Genomic DNA, 27,044 nt, shown 5'->3' on the forward strand with positions numbered 1-27,044 from the left:
GTATGCAAATATTATTGAAAATTGTACCATTTGTGTTATGGAACCTTTTCGATATGGTTTTATTATGGGTAAGCATGAAAAATTGTTCCATATCCCTCAAGACGCAACGTGAAGCTGATGAACTTGACTGCTGCACAATTATCATTGCTATTATTATTGCTATACTATCATTACCATTACATACCTGCATTTTCCGGTCTTGATTGTAATGTTTTGCTATGGGATAAGAACAACTTCATATTGTCATCAGAACTGTTTAGTTTGGAAGTATTGCTGCAAATCTTAAAAAAAATTGTAAGAAATTAGTAAAAGCAACGATGTAAATTTTGTAAACTGTGCATAGAAGTACACCGGCTACATAATGGATTCGAAAAAAGATATCTACAATTTATGGGTGCAGTATACCACAAAGGTATTTTGCCTTTTCTGATTATACCTAGTTACTTATGTGTCACTAGTTTTGACTATTACCTATTGAATATATCTAATACATTTTTTCCTCAATAGAATGAAGAAATATATTTCCGGCAATTCGTTCAAGGGTTTGTCAGCATCTGGCAGAACCAGCTTTCGCTTAACTTTGATGATGTTCCTAACTGGGCAACGATTTCACCGGATTCCGGGCCACACCTGAATCGGTTACCGGATGAGTTACTGCCCGCAATAGAAAAATTCTTGATAATAGCGAGGGATAGGTTTGAGAAGGTGAGTACTTGACAAATCATTTTAATTCTGGAGGATGGTTGCGTAACGAAGGATTATTTTCCTGCAACATTACTGTGTAAGCGAAACGGAAATGATAAGAACCATAAGAAAACATTTGACGTGTGAGTCATCGTAGATGTGTATAGTGACAATCGTTTAAAAACCTATGTTAATGTCACCACATTGTAAATGACCCTGTTACAAATTGTTGAAGAATTGTAAAAAAATATTGACTGCTTCACGTATCGAACTCATTTCAGGCTTTAAGTGATAAATCGAAAGATGAGCAAGAAGCTGAGACACTGATGGAAATTAGATTACTTGTTCAATGTTTGACAATAATTAGCCGGCACTTTGACAACATTATAACAATTATAAAATCCAGCTATATTTCAAGTTGCGTGGCAATATCGAATTCTATTATTAATAAGGCAAGCTAATTGTTATGCTCGAGTCAAAATTTTAATTTAAACAACCTTTCATTTTAGTTAAGTTCACAAACTAATCTAAAAACCGCTCAGCAAGAGTTTATCAAAAGTTTTAGTAACCTTCTTGAAGCGCTATATGATCCGTACTTCACATGGAGGAATTTTCTTCGGGGTGAGATAGCAGATTACACAAAACTGAACTGCAAAATTTCTCCCTTACACGCTGAGATTGTGCCATTTCTCTACGATAGCTTCCAGTTGAAGAATGTCTGTTACCACCCAGAGATAGGAAAAAATATGTTTCATATATTAGGTGCCGTGATTTCGGGATCGCAGGTGAGAATTCAAGGTGGTGGAGATGTTTTGGTCAAGATAAAAATTTGTTGTCATTCAAGTATCACACAGGGAACACCTAAGTGACTATGCTTTCAATTATTCAATTTCTTAGGTTGCTTTAGCACCTGTAGTCGTCCAAAATATTAACTGTTACTATCTTAACAATCCAACCGGTGAAGGAATAGAAAATGTGGTGAGTTGTTAACGGATGTGTAGTTTGTTCATAATTCTCATATGTTACTAATAACTATATATGTTTGTTGTAAATTTTTTGGACATAACTCTTTTCTGTTCTATTGTTGCTCATTTACGCAACTAGAAAAAATCCGAAAATCATTTAATGCTATTTGTACCCTAAACTAAATGTTATTTGTAGATCTAACAATCAAATTCTTAAATGACACTATGATTCATGCTTTGTGGTACTCTTTCTGGTATCAAATCAATATTAAAAATTGTTCCGAAAAAACTGTACCAAATAAACACTATTTTGTTATTTTTACTTACTGCTATTGCTTTTTTGTAAATATGTTTTGCATTAGATGTTTCATCATTTATACTTAGAGTAACTTTCGTTCAGTAACATATGTGTAGTAGCTACATATGTGATCACAGTGCAAGATATTAAATGTCCTTATTAGTTGAGGCAACCGTTAGATGCATCTATTAGGATTTATGTACGAGAAAATTCACGTTACATTTGGTTTCCAGAACACAAAAATAATGTTCTATATTAGTTCGGCAGCAATACATTACAGTTTGAATTTTCACACGTCAACTTTAGTTGATTTCTTAATTAAATCATCAAATACTATTTCACCTCTAAATCTAAACAGCACAACGGATTACGTGCCATAAGCCCTGCAACAGTTACTATAATAATGGACATCATTTCTAAATGGGAGAGCGATCCTGGTCTACGCAAAATCGTACTTGAATGCTTCACTATGATGGCTATTATATTACAGAAATCTAGTCCAGAACAGGTATCTTTAAATACAAATCACCTTATTCATGGTTACTAATATAGTTTTCAATTTTTAGCGTCAAATAGATCTACTCACAATCTTTCAACTATTCGTAGGAGCCATTCAAACGCTGTTAAAAACCGAGCACTTTTTACAAAAAATGTCACCAGCGGAAAGTTTCGATTTAGCGCAGAGTGATAATAATTACATTGATGTAGGTGCTCTTAGTGCAATCATTGAAACTATCGAACGATTTTTACCAGAATATGTCAACAAACACGTGCTTTGCAATGCTATGTTCGAGGCAAAGTTCTTATTTACGTTGGTTCAAATACCAGATTTTGTCAAGGTAAAAAGTAATGGAAATGTGTTACGAAATGTAATTGTAAGCACTCTATTTTACAGTCCTGGAATATTGATCAACAGTTACTTGGTTCGACACTAGTAAGAAGCTTTCACAAACTTTGTAGCAGTTCTGACAAGATGCATTACAATCTGATGCACACTAATAATATTAACATTTTATTCGATGGTTTAAAGCAGTTTGGTCGTCCCTCGCATGACTTAGTTTGCGATTGCCTTTATTTCGCTTTCGATGGAGGTGATAACCGTAATTTGAATGCTCGGATAGTCAGTAAGTTGATCGAGTGGATATCGGAAATGAGTGAACCAGAGCAAATCTATACTAGTGATGTGCTGCTGAAAAAGTGCACCGCAAATTTACAAAGGTATTTGAAACTATTTTTTAGTTACGTTCAAAAACAGAATCACAGAATTGTTTACACATTAATATTTCTCTTCAGTTATTTTGATTAGTTAAACTAATGTTTTGTTCTAAGCATGATTAATTTTGTTACAGCAAACATGCTGTTGGTGAGCAACGTACAATCAAGCAAATTGTTGTTTATTGTCTTCAAAATAAGCATAGACTTGCCGCTAAATGTTCTATCAATTTGTTGAAATTAATAGAGGAGCTCGCTAAACACAGCATTCATCCATCAGAATTAAAGAGTATGCTTCGACTACTCAGAATAGAAGAGAATTTTGAATACAGGAAACATTTGTTAGAGGTTATTCTGCGTGTTTCGCAATATCGGCTATCGTTGGGTACAACCCCAGAAGAATATTTGGATATACAGAGCAATACGAACGGTATTACTATTCCGGAAATACGGAAATGGGACACAGCTCACGGTTTTGTATTCCATGCTTGGATTAGATTGGACAAGGATATTGAACATTTCAATGACGACGAAAATATAAACTTACAAAACTATCGACGACATTTATATAGTTTGACCACCAATTATGGGACCGGATATGAATTCTTTGTTCAAAAAAATGGTAACTTTGTGGTCAGCGTAATAACCAGGAAAGAATTTTTCACGGCTACTGTGCAGTCAACACATTTACTCGACGGTCGTTGGCACTCGATTACCGTCGGTGTAATCCCCCCAAAGAGATTATTCTCGTATCATCAGATCAATGTGTATTTGGACGGGGTACAAAAATTGGGATCAACTATGAAATATCCAGCGTTTGCTGAAGTAAGATAGTGTTCTAGTAGAATGTACAGGGATCACTAACGATTCTTTTGTTGCCTTTCAGCTATTTCACTACTGTGCCATTGGTGCACCGTACAACAATGTTCGCAAGTCAGCGCACACATCGCACCAGTCGAATGCAGCACGGATGAATGTACCTTCTCCAAGTTCATCGCCGCCAATGGAAAAAGATGAAAAACCAAAGGGTGGGTTGTTCCCAAACTTAATCGACCGATCGTTCTTTCCTGGGCTAGTGTCGCAAGTGCCAAGTTATTTCACACTTCCCGCACGACAATCGCACTCATCGCTCGATCCGAGTGTAAAATCATACCCGATTGGAATGCAAGATTTGGTGTTCGGAGAAGCAATTTGTTTAAAGGGTCAGCTAGGAAGTGTTCTGTTGGCTGAAACAAATGTGAATTTGAGAAGTTTATTTGAAGTTGGTCCCAGCATTGCTAGTGTTTTGGCTAACGATATGATAGAGTCATTCGATATGGCATCTAAATTTGTGTTTTGTTTTTCACCGCGAGCATGTTTTGACGGTTTGTGCTTAGATTTGGCACCAGGAAATCAGTACAATGGTCATGTGGTTGCTAGCACTTCACGTATTTTATCAGTGCAGCAGGCGATCAACGGAGTTGGAGGCATGATGTCGTTGCTCCCTATTTTGGATTCTATTAGCCATCTACCAGCCTCAGATGTGCTTACATCAGATGAGCTAATTCCTCTAACTCCAGTAGCTTCTCCTATCTGTGACGAATATTTCGGAGACTGGGAAATGTTACAAACTAATTCACTAACAGAGTCAAAAATTGTCCAAAATCCAATTGCTTGTTTCATATGCCTAATAAGAAATTTTATCCACGGAAATGACTTAAACAAAGAAAACATTCTTAAAAACGAAGCCATTGCCATTATTAGCCAACTGTTGCAGAACTGCAATGAGAATTTGTTCGATGTGAATGTTCTGATGGCAATACAGCTTTTAGTCGAGTCAGTTCAAAATGAAATGCCATCTGCAAATATGGAACTGTTGCATGTTTTGTATAAAGATTTAGTTTTTAATTTTCGCATATGGATCAGAGCACAGTTTCAAATCGTCATAGGGCATGTTCAGTACATTAGTACAATTATAAAGGACGACAGAAAGTATTTTCGGAAACATTTCGGGACACAATTCATTTTGGATGTTATACAGGAGTTTTTTGGTTCCACGTGTACCCTTCCTTCACAAGATGCGAAAATGGTGCGTGATTCATTACTAAGGATTCTCCGCTACTACTATCAGAAGGAGGTCAATATAAAAGAGGTAAGAAGCGTATTACAATCTAACCATAAGCTGATATTGAAATTTTCAAAATTGAATCGTATAATATTAAACATGACTTTTGAATTGAAAGCTTAGGCTTCGTTGGACAAAATTGAAGTTAATTTCTGTACTATTTAAAATATGTAAAATATTCATCGAACTTTCGTGTAAATTCATCGTTTGCTTGCCTAGTTCAAACTACACAGTTCGCACTTGATGATAAGTTATTTTATTTCCAGATTTCTGCTCTGCTCACTTTTCTGACCGCAGTGAAAGTGGAAGCGGTTGTAGTGGAAATCCTTGAAATGTTAACATCGCTCATCGACAGCAAGCACGCAAAAGATCAAATTTTTCTGTTAATGTACGAACCGCACATGGCGGAAGCGCTGTATACTCTTTTCATAGACCGTAATTTTGGATTGAATGTGCACTCGCGTTTGCTGAAATTTATTGGAAGCATGTTAAACACAAAGCGAATTTCCAGCAAACACAAAGCAGCGCTCCGACTGTATGACGGTTCTATAGAATGCAACAGTCTGTATCCTGGACTGTTCTCGTTCATGATACCATTCGACTTGCAGCCAGAGGTTATATTGAATTTACTGGATCTGAATCTTTGTCTGGATACCGAAATGGGCTACGCAGGAGCGCTTTGTTTAATTTATCACACTAACCTAGCGAGCTTATCGCTGAAACTAGAAATCGCAAAACGTATGATGACACATACGTTTACTAAATCAAAATCACCACAAATGATTGCTAGACAAGTGGGTTGGCAAGAATCTATTGCGCGATTGCTCATAAAAAAACCAGTGGAAAATCGATCATTATCGGAGAAAGAAAAGGAAAAAGGACAAATATTGACCAACATCGAAGAGTTTGTGGAACGAGAAAGTGAATCCTCTGCTGGCGGAGGGGCCAATGATTTAATCATCTTTGATGACGAAACAATGGAGTTAAAGGATGTTGACATTTCAAAGGCTAATTCATTCATGACGGAAGCAGCAACTGCGATTGAACACGAGATTAAAGAACTTGCAGATACCGTACAGGAAGCGGTAAAAGATAATATAACATCTTCCATTACGTCAGTATACTCCGCAATCCGACAGAAAACCTCGGATATTCAAGATACTTTGGAGTCTTTGACCCTAAGCTTCGAAGAAGCATCGAGCAGAAAGAAAAGTTCGCTTTCAATTTCAAGCAGCAGCGAAGAAAATATTTCTCTCGACGATTCGTTGGTTGTGTCAACAAGGGATGATACTCGTTCAACAAGAAGTGCAGATGATATCGATAGTGTAGTTACCGGAATAGGGGACCCGGCTCTGAAGTACACGGATGATGGCGATGAAGAAAACTTAGTGTATTTAGTTTCTAACATTTTGTTCACCATTCTTTGGCGTGGCGTTGAAAATACTGGAGATTCGTGGAAAGAAAGGGGTCAAGTGATGGCGTGCATAAATCTGATAGCACTGAACAATGAATTATACTGTTCCCATTTAAGTTTAAGATTACGCATTTTAGAAATGGGTGTACAAGCTGCGCTTATCGATTTAAGTGAAAATGCGCAGCTAGCAGTTACACATCAACAAAATGCAGCTCAGCTTTTACGACTAGCGTATGATTTGGTAGTACTTGATCCAAATGAAGACGATACAAAAAAGTGTTCGACGAAGTTATTAGATGGAGTGTTATCTTTGTTGGATATTCTTATGGTGTTTCAGCAGAGTAGCTCAGATGACTGGGCGGAAATGTCGCATTTGTGTTTAGGTTTACTGTTGAAGTGTTCTAATAATCCCAATTCAAGCCTTGTTGCGATGGCCACTGCAAAACTGCATGCACTTTTACAAAATCGTGTGAATCAAGATCCAGCGGAAGTAGGATTTCTCCTGTATAGCCTAAACCAGTCAATTAGTAGTGCGATAGATGTTGGTAATTCAGAACAATATTCGTTTCTTATACCTGTGTTAAAAGCATTGCTCGAAAAGTCACGCCTTATAATTGGATTAACAGCTGGAGCTCCGGACTTACCTTCGACATCCTCGGGACCGGTCTTCTTTCAAGACTTTCAGGTGTACTGTACCAGCAAGCAGTGGAGCGGCTTTATTGACAAAAAGGTATGTGTTTTGATATTCAGTTGATAATTGACATTGTTTGAAACAGCGTTATGCATGAAATTTGGGTTTTTATACCTTGTAATGTTTTTTTAAATTTGGTTTCCAAGTTACTTTAGATTTTAGAAGTGAGAGTGCCAGAATGAAGCTTTAGGTTTTATGTTATTTCTTACATTATTGGAAAGCTGTAACCATGTTTATTTTTTTCCATCAAATCTTAAATTTCCTGTTTACTTTTAAAGAACCATGTAACTTCGTTTGGGGATTTTAACCGATCGTCGGTCGTCGTCCTTAATGCCGTGTGATTAGTCTTTCTTATTGCTCATTTAACTATTTACAACTTTTATTTGTGTGTCATTTTTCTCAGCTGACTATAATAGCTATTATTTATTCAACTATTATTCAAGTTACAATCAAAATAACGTTTCTAAGAAAGACATAATGTTACATACATCAGTAGCGTTGGGGAACTTTGTACTTGATAACTTTGATTATAAAATGTACTGTACTACGACAGTCTGCAGATGACATCAGCGCTTCTTTCTAAACTACAGGAACTGCAACGGATACAAAACACTTCTAATACTAAAATAAGGTTTTTTGTGCTTGTTCTCAATGCAAGGCATGCCCTATTATCGCGTTCGACTTGCATTTACACTCAAAAAAGTCCAGTCTTCAGTTGCAAGCGATTATACTTTTGATTGTTGTCAAAAGCGAGTATAACTCTCTTACTAAGTGAGCATGACTTTTTCTCTAGTCAGTCCGAAAAGTGTTTCGTCATATTTATTTTAATTTTTTTATCGGAATACAATTCAACAATGTATTGAACAAGAGAATGGAATGAATGTGATATACGTAGGCATTCGGTGAACGCGTACTAATCGTTCGTTGTTATGAAACTCGACTCATACTCATAACTCATTTTATTAAACAAAACAATAATAAATATTTGTAATATTAAATGATTTAAGTTGTACAGATGTTGCAATTTTTTTTCAGACTATTCTTATTCATCTGCAGAATCACTTGTAGTCTTGTCTTTGTTGGTTATTCTTCCGCCGAATAATTTGGCAACATTTTCCGCCACGTCGTCGGTTTCATCATCTTTGTCTAACATTTCGTAGTCTAAGTTAGCTCTGTAATACCCTCCGGTGCGTCGTCGTGTCAGTGGAAATTCAGTAAACATAAACCGTGGTTTATTACTGGTTCCTGCGTAATAATTCTTAGACTTGGATTTTTGAATTGAAAGTATATTCACTTCATCTTGATCGGCCGCATTGGATGGAGTATGTTTGGGCTGAGTTTCAATTGATTTGAAATAGTTGAGGTCTAAGGCTTTAAAATCTGACTCCGGTAACGACTGCGAATCTTTTTGGTAGTTGTGATTTGATGGCGAATTTCTGTGATTTTTCGGTTTGTTCTTGTTTTGGGCTGAAAGAAGGACAAATATCGATGGAGATTTATCTTCATCTCGGGTTGCTGCTACCGCCACAGGCTTAGAATGCTTCACTTGTTTTTGTGGTTCAAATTCTAGAAATTCATCCGCATCAATCGCAACTTGGTGGAAATCTGAACTTGCTCCATAGGCGTCACGCAAATCATCTGTATCCAAATTATGGCCCACCGGAGGGATTACAGGTTTGGGTTTCTTTCTGCGGCGACCTTTAGTACGTTTGGCTGAGGAATTGTATAGTTCATCCAGTGTAAGAGTCCCGTCGGTTGATCCTTCTTGATTGTTCTTAGTTTTAACTGAAACTTTCTTCGATTCGGATTCCCCATCGTAGTAGGAGTTCACATTAGTGAACGGATCATTGTCTGCAATAGTTTGGATTGTACTGGTCAAAGGTTTGTTTGGATTTGACTTAGATGGGTTGTGAAATTGATCCTGTTCGTAGCGACTCGGTAGACTAGGAAAATCATCATCTTCCTCGCCGTCAGAAGAACTGTGGGTAGTGCTATGTGTTGAGGAAATGCCACCACTTAAATGGCTCTTTGGTGGGGATTTGAAAGCAGACTCCAAATTTCTATTGGGCTCGAATAAATGTTGTTTAGTGTATGTCAATGGGACCTCGTAGGACGTTAAAGGTGTTTTATACAGATCCTTATTGAAGCTTTCCAAAGGAAACTGATGTTTTGGACCCTCCACTTCGGTTAGTGAGGTATAGCTCGATAGACCCTTTTGAGAATTGAAATTGGATTCGCTTCCCAGGAATGATGATGACGTTTCTTGGAAGGAGGACGGTTTACTGCTACTGAACGAGGATGATCCACTTCCTGGGAATGATGAAGCTGGTGGATAGGATGGTTGTCTACTTACACTAAATGAGGACGATGCACTCTGTCCATTGAAACCGGGAATTTTACTAAATGGAAAGTTGGGTGGTGAACTATGGAATTTGGGCAAATCATATCCATCCAAATTAGTAGGCCTGCCGAATTCTTCGAAATTACCACTATCGAAACTAGGTTTTCCAAATGTCGATCCTTGATAAGAGGTTGTAGTATGACCATAGGCGAACGGAGGTGAACCGAATGTTGGTGAAGGTTGTAATGGGTTTCTATAACTACCTGGCGGCTCACCGAATGAATTCTGATCAGGAAATGATGTTTCAAAAACTGGTCCAAAAGTATCATCAAAGTTTTGTGGACTGTAATACGACAGTGGAGGAAAATTAACGTTCGGTGGTCCATACTTTACTTTTGGCTTTGGTGGTCGCCTCGGCGGTCTTGGTTTTCGACCACGGGGAATCGGTGGTGGTAATTTTGGTCGTCGTTTGATTACACGATGTATTTCGATATCCTGCCGTTTCCGACGGTATAACCTTGGTAGGTCATCGTTGCTTGTGAATGGTTGCGCGGTATTAGTGAGATCGTAATCGTTTGATGAATCTAACACGCTAAGGTTCGAAATTTCCACTGCGATTGTAGAACATATCAAGAATATCTAGAAAGACAAAGAAAAAAAAAAAAACAGATTTATTATTCCTTGGTTGCATACGTCAAAAAAAAAAAAAAAGAAAAAATTTCTTGCTTGGTATATCCATGTTAATCCAGACATAAATTATAAATTAAAAATAAGCTTTCATCCATTCTTTCTTCAACTCCAACTCGTTGTTATACTCTTTGAACGATTTTCGAACTTTGGCTTGATGTAGGTTTCGCAATCCATAACCACACACATCGGTTTCGTTAACCACTCGATTCGATACACCTTCCTTGCGCAGGATTTGGTCGCCGTGTTTTGTTGATCACGCCAGTTCGGTGCCTTCCGGACCTTGAATACAGGAAGCCTAGCTTGTTTCATGGTTTGCTGAACGAACACTTTGCCTTCAGAACCGCGTTGCGATTTTTTCCACTTCCAGCCCGTCGCTTGGGCATCTGGGACTCCTTAATTGATTTTACCACTCGAGACAGAGTTCTATAGGTAATTCCCAGTTGTCTTCCGATCCATCTCAGTCGGATTTTCCATGACGGCGCGCAAAATTCTCGGCGATTTTCTTCCTGTTTAGATGACATCTCTATAACCACTGAGCCGATTGCAATGAAATTTTGCACATGTAAATAATACACTCCAAACTAGTTATACCCAACTATTCATCGATTTTTACCCACAGACAAAAAAATATACAAACGGATAAAAATGGTGCATTTTTTTCGAGTACAGACCTTACTCTAATTGTTTCTGACTAGTTGATTAGTAATCATTGTGTTTTTCTGGTCGCAGGTTAAAAAGTCATGCATATACTTAACGCTCTAATACTGAACTATGAATGTTTTTCTGATATGTTTTTTAGTTAAAATATTTTCTTTTATTTAGTGAGCATGAAATATAATTTGAAAAAAAAGTTCAAGTTCTCATGAAAAATTCAGACCTATCAGATTGTCGTATTTAAACCGAGATCTATACAATTAAGGCATATAGTTTTTGAAAAAATTAAAAATTTAATGTGTTTTGGGGTGTAGTTTGTGCGAGAAGGAGTGCAATTCCAAAGAAATGTCCCAATTTGGAGACTCTTTTAATCTTAGTTTCTTTAAATCTTTTTCATATGCTTAATTCTGAATATTTGAGGAAATTCAATAAAAAAGTTTACACTAAAGAGGAGCCAGTTCACTGTTAAGAAATAATCAATTAATGCATATTAGTTTGTGTGTACACTGAGGTCTTTTTTACGCGGGTTATTGTTATGCGTTTTATTTTTACGCGATTTGGAAGATTTTTTGTACGCGGTATCAAATAAGTTTGGTATAAGTAAATCTAATTCAACATAAACATAAAAACTTCTCTGTTAAAAGGAAATCTAATCTCATTTTTAAACGCGGTATAATCAACTGCTTAAAAAAGACCCCAGTGTATGCGTGTTCGTAAGTGTGCGTATATGTGTATGTATGTTCGTAGGAGTGTGTATGTGTGTATATATGTTAGCCAATTAATGCCACAAATCAGTCATGTGATCATTGTATAGTACTCTTCGCTAGAATTTAAGTAATCAGGAGCATTCTGGAAACTCTTCTCCTATTTGTTGGCTTGTTACCCACATCAAGCAACATACGATGAAATATTTCTCCTTAATTGCCCTTAATAGTCATGTATTTTTCGTTCATGGCTAATATAGACATTGTAGACAACTGTTATTAGGCAATTTAATTGCAAGGCTGAAATTCCGATTCTCAAAAAACAATGTTCAAAAGACGATAAGAACAAACGACTGACGGCTAACCTAATGCAACCTTCAAGTAGCTGTAATGTTATAATGTTGTACATAAAAATTACTCTTTAGTAAAGTTAGTTTATATGATAACTGCTTTCGCCCTAAAAAGTGTATAGCGATCGCAAACAAGTTGCTCATAGTATATCGTGGTAGATCACATTTTGCCATAAGTATCGGTTAGGTAGCCCTGACTAGCATCGACGATTAAAAACACGCCCGACAAACACACATTTTGGAATTGTATAAGATTATTTTTTTTTTTGCGAATGCCGCTATCCGTTGCATTTACAGTCACTCACCGGTGCACACTGTTTCCAAAGCTGCCAAAATGTGATCGAAATTAATTTGATCCAAAAATCATTTCAGAGCCTTAATGTCTTCAGCAAAGTTATTCCATTGATTATTCTTAATTTTATTTATTTATTTATTTATTTATTTCTTCTGGAATATATATATAGGTTTTAGGCCCGTTATCCACACTTGATATTAAAATACAATAAATTAAAGACAAAAATACAATCAATCAACACTCATGCAGTTGTCCTCTTCAATATAAACTTAGTCTGTTTTTTAAGATTGCAGGTGACATGTCGATGTTAACATTATGCTGTAGTCCAAAACAATTTCAAGCTGTCTGTAACTACATTGTCAATATGATTTGTGAACGAAAGTTGTCGGTCAAATGTAACGCCTAGGTCGCGAACTTTTTCTTTGAGTGGTAAATCAGTTCCATCGAAATGATATTCAAACTCGATACTTTACGAGAAAAATGAAATGTGTAACTAAACATTTTATAGAAGTTGTAACTTTGTGACATACTCACCTAAAAGTGAGAAACGAATTTTATTTTTCTCCGTCTTGTTCGGCAAAGTTGTAGTACATTTTATGCAAAACAACTTTGCTGAAGAACCATACTTCCATTTTTCTATTTCAACGTACTTTTGTGAAGTTTTCTATAAAATTACCCTTATAATATTTTTTAATATATCAATTTTTCAATGTTCTACAATGTTGTTTGATATATCAAAATACACAATTTAAATAGGCAAATAGAAGTATGCAGTGTTGTTAGTCTCGCTCGTAAGCAGCATGCAACATCTCATGTGAGGTTCCCGGTGCCACCGCTTTCACGCAGTAGAGAATTCTCCATTCAAGCTATTTCTAGTTCTTTCTCGCTTTCTTTCTTGCTCACATTTACTCCCGAGATCATATGCACACACTCCCGTCTACTCTTCTCGTGTGTACTCGTCTGTACCTACTCTCCAACTCGCGAGAACGACCAACCGAAGACAATTGTTTCAAGATGCTTTGCGATGGTTGCAGAGGGACAAAAATGATAGGGTATCGAACTACTTCGGCAGCGGTTCGATTCAGCTGATTTTGCATTAGACTGCTGTAAAAAACTTACCGAAGCAGTCCGATATCGTACACGTTGCCCCACTGTTAGGGCTAGTAGCGAGTCACTTTTTAGTGACTTTGTCACTATTTTGAGTATAGTCACTAAAAAGTCACTATTTACGCTAAAGTCACTAAAGTCACTATTTTACGACAAAATGGTCACTAAAGTCACTTTTTTAGCTTTAAATGAATAAATTAACTATTGTTGTATTGCAACATACTTTAGAAAGCTTGCTTCTCATTCACAGAATATTTGGACAGTTCGGTTTGTAAGGCATTTTTGTTAACTTTTCCATCATAGAAGCTTCATACCAGGCAATGTTTTAAAATTTCTCATTGAAGTGAACAGTGCAGAATAGTTACGAACGAATTGTCTGCAAAGGACTGTAAAGGTTTATTCTACAAGCTACTGGCGTCTCTAATCAGTGTTGTGCGGGAAATTACGTTTGTAGTTTGATTTGCTTGTCTCAAATCAACTGTTCCTCCTGGTTGAAGTGGATTCAAAATATTCGAGCCTATATTGTGCATAGTCGTGTTTAGGTCTCAATTCATAGGGTTTTGCTTTCAATCATCCGAAGTTACCGGTGTTTACCAGATACTATTTCGAAATTTCATAATGATAACCCGTTCTACGCACATTTGTCCCATGCTCCAGATCAAGCAAACGAGTGTTTAGTGGGACGAATTTGATTAGAAAATGTCAAGTGGGTTAAATATGCGTGGAGAATCATTGATGGGACAAACAGGCTTAATATTTTTTTTGCAGATTTTCGGAACGAACAATGCTATTCTTAATACATTTTGAAAAACCCCTCCCTTAGTTAGCTTAACCAACTCCAAACGCTTTTCGAAGCTGTCACAGGCGGCACGGATTCCCAGATTTCATCCCAGATTTTCTGGATAACCGCTTTACAAGTTGGAGATTTTGTAAAAAAAAGTTTATTGAGTTGAGATCAGGTGAACTTAACGGCAATTAATTTCTATTCAAAAAGTCCCTCAAAATGTCCCTATATCGAGTCAAGTTCGCAGTATGCGCTGATGCACCGATTGCTGGAACATATAGTTATTAGCTCTGAAGAGTTTTCGAAGACACGGGGTAACGTTTTTTTTTCCAAAAGTACCGTTTTTTGATAAACAGCATAAAACTCGGCGTCTTTGTAAATGAAAATCAGAGAAATTTACTCGCTTGCAAATTGCTCCCGAGACCATCACTAAAGCTGTACTCTGCAATCGAGGAACGTTCCTTTAGAACTCTGAAATGTTGTCTCTTGCTGCTGCCCACATTTGATTGTTTTGTGTAACCAGTCACACTCCAGGACAAATAGTTTCTCATCAGAAACAATAAACTCGCGAACAGCGAGCTGTGAAAGTATCATTTTCACTCTATCGAGCCTCTTTTTCTGAAAGAATCGGCCAAAATGTTGTGGACCGATTCAATAGATATACTCAGATGGGTGGGAATTACAAACTGAACGTTATCAACAACGCCGGACACGCTTCCTCATAACAGTCACAATTTTACGACTTGCGGCATCCTTGCAGATCGTGGCCGACAGAATTTTCAACAGTCCCCCAAAGAGAATGTCTCCTTTATTTTTCGATGGTTTAATAAACGAAATCTCGCCTAGCTTCACACGATTTGAGATGTTTGAATATTGTGCAAGGGCAGTCACTGACCAAAAATCGTTTTACTACGACTTTCCGGATTTGTTACATCGCACATCAGGAACTAAATACAACTGACAGACCACCAACACACCAATGCGTATTCGAGAGTGCATACATTCTTTTATGTACGTTCATTAACACTTATAACTCGAAAACTTGTATTCGAATATATTGAACAAGGTGTTATTACAACCATTTCAATGTGAAATTATGATACAGATTTTACTTCGACTTTTGAAGTAGAATACTTCTCTCAGGAAGTTCGGCTACATAGGGATGTGAAATGAAAATCTAAAACCGAAAAAAGTGAAAAATATGTCCAATTTCAAATGCTAATAAATCGGTTAGTATTCGATGGATTTCCTTCGTTCGTGCAGCAATAGATTGGAAAATCTTCTAAGATTCTTCCCAAAATAAGATAATTGTAATTTTATTATTCACACTATTGTACTATTGAAAATAGTCAAGCCTTGTCAAAACGAAAAATTCGACCTCTGATTGGTCGTTATATGCTTGCTTCCCAAGCACGGTCGACAGGATCATATACCTTGCAATTGAAAACATGCTATTTGGCCTATATAAGAGCCTGTTTCAGCCGGAGCCGCTCATTATAGTTCTAGACAGCGACAACAGCAGTCGTCCTTCCTTAGCAGCAGCACTAGCTCTGTGGTTGGTCACCACGTCTCAGGAGCAGCGCGGTTTTTCTCAGCGTGTGTACAGCGACAACAGCAGTCGTCCTTCTTTAGCAGCAGCACTAGCCCTGTGGTTGGTCACCACGTCTCAGGAGCAGCGCGGTTTTTCTCAGCGTGTGTCGCCAGACAGCCTTTATTCCCCCCGTGTTGGGGCAGCATGAAGATTGCCATCAGGAAATCCAATTTGGAAATCGAAATGCCTTTTTGAAGGCAAATAAACAAGTCATTGAAAGTTAATAATTTTTGTCAACGCAAGCAAGTATTCTGTGTTGCATCCTAGCAATTTAAATTTGTCGCACCCGTCTAATTTACTGAATGTGAAATAGCTTCCACAGTGCATGTTGTCCGTGTATCTTAATTCCCCCAATGATAGGGCAGCTCAAAGTTGTAATTAGCAACCGATTTTGAACAGCAAAATGCTTTTTTGAAGGCAAATAAAAAAATAATTGAAGGTTAATAATTTTCTGGCATCAACACATCCTGTGCGGGATGCAGTCGAATTCTGTTGTAGTTGTCTAATTTTTACTTTATTTAGTAAACTCCCCACTGTAGGGGCAGCGCAAACGCTGCGATCAGCATAACCGACATTGAATAATAAACTGCCCTGTTAGTACGCATTCACAAAAGCAGTTAGTTCGACTATGCAGAGCTAATATGAAGTCGATTCAATCAATCAGCGTAAACAGAATTTCGTCGTCTCCAAGCTGCCAAGTTGTCACATGATGCAACACGCAACAGCGAGCAAACGAAATCGCTTGATGTTACAAACCGCAATAAAATACGGGTTAAAACCGTTGCGTGTGTGAGAGCACCATCGGTGTTTATTCGCTGGATATACTATCTACTGTCTACTAAACGCAATAATCTGCTTACATGCGACATGGGGACGGGAACATTTTCTTCAACCAAGCTGCACAACACGACACAAAACATGTTATTTTGTTGCTTCAATGAGAGTGCTATCGGTCCGGCTCGACAGAATGTTCACAAGAAATCATTTTTGTGCATCCGTGCTACGAAACTGAGGAAAAACTTTAGAAACTGAAAAAAGAGGTGGAGCTTATCAAATGATCGCTCTGAGCCAGAATGAAGTCACACATATTTTTCAAGTTATATCATTCCACCACGTACGAAAAATAATTCATTCCTATTTTCATCCCTATATAAGAGCCTGTTTTAGTCGAAGCCGCTCATAGTAGTTCTGAACAGCGACGACAGCAGTACTCCCTTAGCAGCAGCGGGAGCGAGCAGTGGGTACCATCGATAGCGGATAGCGGCCACAACTGTGGCATGGCTGCGAATAAGCGTAGCAGTTTCAGCGGATCTCACCATCGATAGCAGCAGGGCCAGCAGATGCAGGTACAGCGGATACCAATGGCGGCCACAACTGTGGCATGGCTACGGATAGCGTTGCAGGTGCTCAGCAGTTGGGCCAGCGTATAGCGGCCACAACTGTGGCATGGCTATGCATAGCGTAGCTGTTGCAGCGGGTATATCAGCATCGATAGTAGCAGGGTCAGCTGATGCAACGACACTCCCTTCACTAAAATGCTGTTTCAGTGTGGTAGCGGGAAGCATCAGCAGCAGGCTTGCATGAAGTGAATACATCAGCCAGCAACTTTCTCTAAGGCCTCTGCCATAGTAGACGCGAAAAGCGGCGCGAACCGATTCGCTCGGCCGTAGGTTGATGTACAGCTCTACTGATGGCTGTACATTAACCTACAGCTGAGCGAATCGGTTCGCGTCGCTTTTCGCGTCTATTATGGCAGAGGCCTAATGGGAAAGTTGTATCAGTTTGTTCAGAAGAATGTTATTGTCGGTAATATTACAGAGATGCGATTGCGTAAATCCGATTTTGAATTGAACAATTGTTCTTTTGAGAACAAATAACACACTTATTTGAAGAGTTAATAGCTTTTGGTACCAATAGCAGTATAGTGACAGCCTCAGCGGTAGATGCAGATGCAGCCGGTACTTCCCTGAGGCCGATGTAAAGGTAAAATTTGGTAACACAGAAATGTAAGATAAACACTACATCCTATGATAAATTGAACAATTATCCATATAAGGACAACAAATGAATTAATGAAGATTTAATTTTGAATTAGAATACTTCTCTCAGGAAGTTCGGCTACATAGGGATGTAAAATGAAAATCTAAAACTGAAAAAAGTGAGAAAAATTTCAAATGCTAATAAATCGGTTAGTTTTCGATGGATTTCCTTCGTTTTTGCAGCAATCGATTAGAAAATCTTCTAAGATTCCTACCAAATGCATGAAATTGCAATTTTATCATTCGAACTATTGTACTATTGAAAACTCTTAAGCCTTGTCAAAACACAAAATTCGACCTCTGATTGGTCGTTATACCGCGCTTTCCCAAGCACGGTCGGCAGAGTTATGGACCTAGTAAATTGGGAATGCATCATTTGGCCTATATAAGAGCTTCATCAGATAATAAACAAACATTTCATCGGATATTAAATTGAACAACTGAAATTTGAAGAACACGAATGATTATTTGAAGAGTTAATATTTTCTCGTTTTGCGCTATAATCCAAAGGTAATTATCTTCATCTACATGCATACTCTGACTATTATTACGTGTTTGCGTCGCTTAGTGTTTGGCTACGGTCATGCAGAACGCAAATAACGGCGCGATGCGATTCGGCAAGACGAAATCTGTTGAAATGTATAGCTCTACTTCGCCTTAAGAAGAGCTGTACATTTCACCACGGTAAGGCGAATCGCATCGCGCCAGCATTCGCGTTCTGCATAACCGTAGCCTTTGTTCCGTTCCCGTTTAATGATGTCGTATTAAATGTGCATATTACAATTCGGCAGCACTTCAACTTCTCATTTCCACAAAATTTAAAAATATCCAATGAACTTCATTCAAAACATCAGACAAAAAGAAATTACAATACTGCCAATGAACGGTCAACGTTTATTTACTATAAAAAATGACTGACACGCAAGCAGCCAGGTTATCTTTCTTGTAAAAGTATTCTACTTCAACCTTGCGGTCGTGGCTTTGCATACAACCTTCTTGTGATTTTTTTTTCTACGAGAACAAAACATTGCACATCCTATGTTCTAAAGACATAAATTTCAGATAAAATTTAATTCATATATGGTTCAACAATAAATTTTAAAACCCTCTTTTGTTTATTTTTTGGTTACTATTTGGTCACTATTTAGTCTCTATTTGGTCACTATTTTAATGAATAAAGTCACTAAAGTCACTATTATTTTACTCCAAGTTCGCTACTAGCCCTGCACTGTCGGCTGTAGGTGCATGTCGGAAAGAAAGCATTTTCGTTTTCGAGCACAGTTTTTCAAGCACTCCTCATAGTCAAGCAATTTTAGTCGAGTACTCCTACTCACTAGCAGAAACTCGCGTACTCTTTTACGGTACCGTCATCCGGGGTGAGATTGTGCCAAAAAATTTTGCTTTTTTGTTCTCAAGCTTGTAACGCACACATTTAAGCAAAGGAGTCGATCCAAAATACACCAATGCATTCTAGAATGTTTTGTTAACAACTACAACAAATATGGTTGAGTTACAATAAACTATAATTTTGCTAAAAATACATGAACTTTGGCTCAATCTCACCCCTTCTATGGGGTGAGATTGTGCCAAAAACAAAAAGTTGAATTTAATACCTGTTAAATGAACAGTAGTGTGTCTATGAATAATCCACATGACTAACATGATAAAACAGTAAGTATACGGACGACCATAAACAACGTGGACTATTAAGGGGCTTTAGGGGGTTGATCAGAAACTATGTTTCATATGAATTATAGAAAAATGTATGGCTGGATCAAATTGATGCATAGAGTAATTAGTTATAAGAACGTGGCTTATAGACAGTCTCTATACACATAGTGGCGTCTCCAGGTATCCTAAAAAGGGAAAACGTTAGGACATGAAGTTTAAGAGGACTTTTCGTTTCAATTATTATGTGTCATTGACAACTGTATATTCCATTGGAGATCTCAAAACCTCTGGAAACAGCGAAGGAAAAAAATCACCTCTAGCGATTAATGAATACATATAAAACAAGCTCAGGATGCGTTGACATCGTCGTCAGTATGCGAAAAACAAAGTATCGGTGCTGGTGCACTCTTTTTGCTTTCCTCTTTACGATATATTTCGATTCATTAGTGTACACCACAATACGTGGTTCTCAATGTGCACAACTCGGTATATGAAGTTATTCGTCTCTGTTACAGAGAGCTATCAGAACTTGTTATATCCTTATTCTTTTGACTCATGAATATGATTTTTTGTCAGAAAAAGAAAGAAAATGACAGTGTATGCTCTCCTACTTTCGCTTAAACTCAACCGCTGCCGAAGTAGTTCCTTCCCCCACACATTCCCTCTCACCGCACCCCACCTCTGCTGCTGTTCAGGCGACACGATTTTCTCCTGTTGCTATCCTTTCTTCCCGTAACTACCGGCCTATGGAGAGACAAACGCAACGATCGAATCGCTTCTCAGAGCTGATGTAGTCTAATCATGTGTTTGTTTTCTCCCAGAAACCTATGCACCCTATCATCATTTCATTATGGGTTGAGAGGATTCGAGTTTAGTCGCGGCCTGTACTCTTCGTAAAGTGCACACATGATGAATAAACGACGATTGCATCATATTCGTTTCGTTTCCATCACTGCCCACAATCCTCCTTCTTCTCTTTAAAAGTCATCAGTTTATATAGAAATGGTGTACCAAATTTTGTTACATTCCATAAGTAATATCAATCATTGAAATTTTCCATCTAACAATTGAGAACAGTAAGCTTCTCAAGCTTTTAGTCATTATTTCAAAGAATACCATAGCTAGACAACATACCTTATACTGTGGAAAAAAAAACATACCCTATGTAAACAATGCAAGTGTTTTGGTGTATACTTATATAATTTTGTCGTGAATGTGAATTTCGCACACTGTGCTGTTCAATATAGCTTGGCACAATCTCACCCCAAAAGGGATCGAAAAGTGTACAGTTTGGAGAAACATTATTTTCTGAGCCGGCACAGGTTCAATGCAAAATATTTCCCCAACACATTGGAAACGACATCCTAACGTACCAACTGAGCAGTAAGTTGATGTGAATTCTTGATCGCGTTGGTTTTCCTAGGGCATTTTTGGATAACGTTATTTGCGCATGTTTTTCACCCTGTACTTTGAAACATTCTTTAAGCGAAACAGTTCACTGATATTATCTATATTCCATTTAAAGTTGTGAATAAATATGTCATGTTTCATAAAGTATTGAATTTGAGGTATTAGGTTTTGGAAAACTCAAGTAATTTTACATACAAACAATTCCCGTTTTGGCTCAATCTCACCCCCGTGGCTTAATCTCACCCCGGCAGACGGTAGCTGAGTAGCAATACGAAAGAGTTTGTTCGTGTCGGTGCGTGCTTGCTGCTATGCATGAAGAAGAAAGAGTATCTCCAAAGCATGTGTGCAGAAGACTTGAGAAGCGTAGCATATGTCTCGTTCTCAAGCAGAAAGGAGAAGGAAGGTTTTGCTCATTGCTCGATTTGCAACGCTGGAAGTATGTTGTCTTCGGCAAAGTTATTTCTTATAAAATGTGCCACTGTAACGTCACCCATTGTCCTCCCTCTCCTGCGCTTTTAAAAATGATTCCGTCTCATTGGATGACAGAATAATAACTCGAAAAAGCCGCTTCCTTGCTTCCGGTGAAATAAATAATTAGTCTACACCACAAGTTTACCGACCAAATAGACTTTTATATGCGAAAATAAGAAAAGTAAAATTTCAAACTTTTCTTATTTTAAAATAGATTAATCACAAAATTGCCACTTCTATAAAATGGAGGAAAATTATTGGAACAACTTTGCTTTAAATCATTTTTTGGGCCAAAATAATTTCGATCAGTTTTTGCAGCTCTAGAAACAGTGTGCGGTGTTTAGAGTGCATTAGATTGGCGAGGTGACCTACCGTGTTCGTGTCGCACCGTACAGCTTCAAAGAACGGTCATAGCGCCAAAGTCACCTCCAGCTAGGTGTATCGCCCATATTATAGCAATTAAACGATAGGCGAAAAGGCGATGAATAAGTTTTACTTTTTCTCATTCTTTGCCAGTTTTTCTTTCACCATTCACGACACGACGTCTAGTCAAGCGCGGCGAAGCTGGACCTCCGCTCTCTGTCTACTACTAGCTGTAGTTGTAAAGGAAAACTGGTTTGGCGCATGTATGGAAACATGCTTCGGTTGGCTTTCGATTTTCAATATGCCATAAGGGTATAATTTTCAAAGAGGTTGTTCTTCTTTTCAACTCCGTGTAATTACCACCCAGAGAAACATGAGGGAATTTCGAATGTCAATTGATCTCGTTGATTCCGCTTGAAGGGCACATTTATGTGTGAAAAAATGTGCATCCTCTTTAATCTATGAATTCTGCCTACAACATAATCAAAAGTTGCGTGTACACTGTACAGAGGCGTTCCCTGCAAATGCTGGTAATTTATCACGACCATCCATAACAATGTTATGTAATAAAGCATTCATAATATGGCAGTGATGAATGAGTAAAAGTTTGTTATACGTTAAATTTACAAATGATCCTCTTGAAGATGTGATGTTCAAGAGTTTTTCTGCTCATACGATTGTGAGTTAGGATGAAGAACTCTTATATCGGCAAACACGCTTCTAAATTTAAGGTCAAGATGTTTTTTTTTCTTTTTCGGTTTTACTGATGAAGCATTTTTGATTCCGTCTCGTATTATAATAACCGAGAGTTTCTATCCACAAAACTTTTATTTGACACGTCACGATGCAATGCAATGGTTTAAGTGGGTCTTTTCATCAGTCGGAGGTGTTTTTTCTTAATTTTCGTTGGAGGTGAAAAGTACATCACTTTTTTGAATCTTTTGTAAATATTTTAAATAAAATAAAAAATAATCTTGCATATATTTCAAGTAAATTTTGGACACAGTATTTTTTTGACTTTATCTACTGCAATCTAAACTTAAGTTTAAAACTAGAGCAAGCATTGTTAAATGACAGCTTTGATGGTTGTTGAAAAGCCCTAATTATGTTATGTTCCGCTGAGCCTGGAACAAATAGAACCATCTCAATTAGTTGGGTTTTAAAGGTATCCAGAGAAAGGGAACTGGCGACACGGAATTCAGCGCATTACCAAACAACGTGTTGATTTTAACAATGGAAAGAGACCCATACTAAGGTAACATGAAAATTTTCTTGTATACTAAGAATGCTTTCTATCTTTCATCGATTGGAGAGCCTCAGAAGAACTGCGATTATGCGTAACAAAGACGTAATGGCTCGTAGGCATTTCTTCTTGTTAATCCCTAAGGCAGTGGTTCCCAACCGGGGGTCCGCAGCCGGCTAAGGGGCGAGAGGGGGTTAAAGTTTCCTTTTATATACCACTATGAGAACGGATGTTCAACCCTTCTGCAAATCAAGACCAAGGCATTGAACAAATCAGACGTGCAGCACAATATAAGAGGGGAAATACAGCCTCGTATTACAAAACTTGTAACTGAAATCATTTTGAAGGGCCGCGAAGCTCTTCATGCTTTACAAAGGGGCCGTGGAGCTCTTTGTACTCAGTAAAAGGGGTCGCGAAACCAAAAAGGTTGGGAACCACAGCCCTAAGGTATACTGAATTATCGATTATCGAGCTTATAGGAGACATTGCCGCAATTGATGTTTTATCAATTGGAGTCCCATGTACAGAAACTAGGGGTGAAACGGTTAAAAGAATTTGGTATTACATAGGTACTCGTCAAGGCAGAATAAAATTCAATAAACATCCTTTTTCCAGAAATAACGGTCGGTTTTCTCAGCCTTATTACGGGACATCTCACCTGGTTCTTCCGCAGCCTAGCAGAATCAAAACAAAGCCGTGCATTTTATAACCGTTTTGAATCTTGTCTCTCGCGTGTGAATAAATCTCCTGCTACACGCAGTGTTATGAGATCGACGGTCATTTTAATCAGTAGCGTTTCAGCTTAAATTAATGTCTAATTCGTAATCGAGAAAAAATTAAATCATTCACAATAAATTATTTTATTCGTTGAAACATTTAAATTGTTTTACAACAAATTTTAAAATTGTTGCTGTTTTTTTTGTCCTTCAATGTAATCTGTGCATAAACCTACCAGAAATAGAAAATACTGTAAGATATAGCTGATAAATTTGAGTGATTTATGGTTACAACGGTAAATTTGAGTGATGTATGGTTACAACCAGAGATGCCAGATGTTTTTGAAAAATGTCTGCGACTGCTCGAAAAACCGGAAAAATCTGTGCTTAAAATCTGAAAAAAATCTATCCGTAATTCGAAAAAATTTCGCTCACACAGGCAAAAGTCTGCTAAAATCTGCACACATTTTGAGAAAATCTGCGTAAATATGAAGAAACTCCGACAAAAATCTCCGGAAACTATTGAAAGTCTGCAAATATCTGCGAATCAATAAAAATCTGCATTTTGCTGACAAATCTGCACATCTGATTTCCCTGGTTACAACGCAAACGTGTTGTTTAATAAATTGGCGCTTCTCATGTTGCATTTTGATCTGCCTTGACATGTTTGGTACAAGTCGTAGTATTTGCGTTGGCTACCAAGATTTGGAATACCATGATTTTTATTTTCTAGGAAAAATAGTTGCATTCAGAACTCATTCGTCAATGCCATTTGCATGAAAACTATAGAGTGGATTAAACCTGAGCCCTGGGGAAGACCAGCGTTACTAGTTCGCTATCATATTTAAATAAAACCGGAACTAGAAAAGCCTTCGATTGTCAAAGAACGCTGATGCCATCTGCTGTTTGCGTAATTTCCGGATACAGAACAACCTTGCTATCGGCCTCTATGTATTATAATCAGAAACTGGTTCTCCCGGTTTTTAAATGGCGATCGCTTTCACTTGCTTCCAATCCTGCAGTGCCATATTTTGCTCCAGGAACTTATTAAATTTGTTCGTTAAGTGTCTCAAGTTAAATTCAACTCCTGTGGCAGAACTATTTTAGCAAAGTACCTTGCAAAAACAAGATCGTATTATATCAAGAAAACGGTGAAAAATTTATCGTTTCACTAGAAGGAACCGAGCCCAAATATACAAACACATATGGTCTATTTTCGCACGATTTTTTGAAATCCGGATTGGATTGTCGAATCCGGGTGGGATTGACAAAGTTCGTTATCATTATTATCAGTATCAAGGCACCGGTGTAAATCAATTTGTTGATCATATGTTTAACTAATTCATTCATGATTATGCACATTTCGCACGTTTTGGATTTTTCTCCCTTTAATAGGCGTCTGTTCACAAAATAACTGATGGACCTCTCACTCTACTCTACTCTAATGGTGAATAAATATGTTGCTTGGCTCATTTCGCCTCACACAATCCGCCATCCGTTTCGATATTTACCGTGAACGTTAGATGCCGATAATCCATAGCTGCCAATGTTTACTAATTATGTGTTACTTGGTTCAATTTTTCTTGCCCATTAGACACCGTGGATCAAGTTCAAACCGTTTGAATCATTTCTCTTTTCGTGCCCAGTTTAACACCTGCTCGCTGACTGATTACCCAGGTTGTTAGTTGTAATGAAATAATTGCTTCGTATGCGTTTGCCGTTTACATTGAACTTCTACGGCGCTGGATATCATTTTTATCCTGTCGTAAAATGCTGTTAGTCATTGCGAGTTGTCCATATTATATTTTATGATTCTTTCACTTAAGTTTCGCCAAAGTTTTAAGTTCACAAACTTGTTCTCGCACACCCGGTTTCTCGCGCATTTAAACGGTTGCCGTCGTCACTGTATGAAATCGTAGTGCAGCAGCGCTTTGGAGCCTAATGAGGAGAAATGGTAATCAACTGAATTTATGCTACAATCTTCGGGGCTCGCGAGAAGATACCGTTGCCACTTTCTTCAACAGACTAGTCTTCCAAGACACTGAAGATCTTCTTTTATAAAATTTCAGTTTGTTCAAACTTGATTGTTCACGGTAGGTATGATCGTTGATCTTCGGTTGCCTAGACCTGCCTAACGTCCCACAATTGTGGTTGGGCTGAAGATACCATAAGTGAATTCGCACCTCTTTCTGCGAGAGAAATGCCATTTCTCTAGGCTTGCGAGAGAGTTGAGACAACATAACATATCAGGTCTTATATGACTTTTTGTATCTCGTGCCGTCAAGGCATAGGAACTGTGCAAAAGTAGTTCCGTTCGGATATAGGAGCGCGAAAATCTGGTTTTTCTCGACTATCAGCTCATATATAGTTTTTGCATTTTCCTTGGTTGGAATCTCGTTCGCTGCTGGAAAGGAGGAAGTGAGCGAGTTGCAGAATTTAGTGGCATTCATCAAATGATTGCAATGGTTGAATACGTTTTAATGTGGGTTGGCGCGCAAAATTCCAAAACTTTTGAAATAGCACTGTTTCATTGCTACCATTTCTGGTAGAGTTTCGTCATCATTAAATCTCAACATGACAAGATTAGATTCAGTTCCTTCTAACATTTGGCGGTTTATAGAACATCCCGTCGTCTGCATAACAGTCAGGATACCATGACAGTAATTGTATAATGTTAGTTTTTTATTGTTTAGAATTGGTCGTCGTCGAATCGTCGAATTGTATGAATGGAAATGAATTTTTCCCAAAATAATAACAAACCCAAGACGTTGTTTTTGTTATTTAGGTTTTCAAGAATAACCTGAACTGAAACAGATTGTAATAACGTTTCAAAATTATTTCACTTGAGATAACCAGCTTGCAGCGGTAGCACTTCTATTTCTGTCATATTCTATTATATCTTAAAATAACAATACACATCAAAACGGTATTTTACACACATCGTTTTATAAAATAAAGCTTTTTTCCATAATTATACGTTCGATTTGTTTAAACCTGAGATTTTGTTAGGCATATGATGAACGTAGAACACCACAATTTCCTTATTCAGAAATTTCCATAATAAAAACAATATAACAAATAAGGGACGTTTGTAGCAAACAATTTTTTTATATTACTCGCGCTAATTTGTTAAACGAACCTTTATTTGAAAAGCAAGCCTGCACGTAAAAAAAATGGCTACGATTTTTTATAATTTTGTAGGCTATCTTCGACGGGCTCATTTGTAACTTTTAATTGCGTTCTATAT

At 37.7% G+C, this 27,044-nt stretch overlaps 2 protein-coding genes across 3 annotated transcripts in view; one reads left to right on the forward strand and one right to left on the reverse strand.

The window, feature by feature from the left end:
- The first annotated feature begins 212 nt into the window (after positions 1-212).
- Positions 213-27,044, forward strand: part of LOC129729839 (neurobeachin-like protein 1) — a 108,003-nt gene continuing 81,171 nt past the window's right edge. The window contains exons 1-11 of one of the 2 annotated variants that reach the window (XM_055688681.1): positions 213-412; positions 508-705; positions 966-1,136; positions 1,194-1,469; positions 1,582-1,662; positions 2,306-2,455; positions 2,514-2,786; positions 2,843-3,165; positions 3,297-3,984; positions 4,046-5,290; positions 5,530-7,407. In XM_055688681.1, coding sequence (XP_055544656.1) covers positions 362-412; positions 508-705; positions 966-1,136; positions 1,194-1,469; positions 1,582-1,662; positions 2,306-2,455; positions 2,514-2,786; positions 2,843-3,165; positions 3,297-3,984; positions 4,046-5,290; positions 5,530-7,407 — 5,334 coding nt within the window. In that variant the 5' untranslated portion in view covers positions 213-361. The remainder of the gene's footprint in view (positions 413-507; positions 706-965; positions 1,137-1,193; positions 1,470-1,581; positions 1,663-2,305; positions 2,456-2,513; positions 2,787-2,842; positions 3,166-3,296; positions 3,985-4,045; positions 5,291-5,529; positions 7,408-27,044) is intronic. The other variant, XM_055688682.1, reaches the window with a different exon arrangement.
- Positions 8,313-25,895, reverse strand: LOC129729840 (uncharacterized). Its single transcript, XM_055688684.1, has 2 exons — positions 25,309-25,895; positions 8,313-10,348 (listed from the first exon to the last, which is right to left on the reverse strand). The coding sequence occupies exons 1-2, from the start codon at positions 25,333-25,335 to the stop codon at positions 8,411-8,413; spliced, it is 1,965 nt and encodes a 654-aa protein (XP_055544659.1). The 5' UTR covers positions 25,336-25,895; the 3' UTR covers positions 8,313-8,410.

This window comes from Wyeomyia smithii, chromosome 3 (genome assembly GCF_029784165.1).
Source record: "Wyeomyia smithii strain HCP4-BCI-WySm-NY-G18 chromosome 3, ASM2978416v1, whole genome shotgun sequence".
Taxonomy (NCBI): domain Eukaryota; kingdom Metazoa; phylum Arthropoda; class Insecta; order Diptera; family Culicidae; genus Wyeomyia; species Wyeomyia smithii.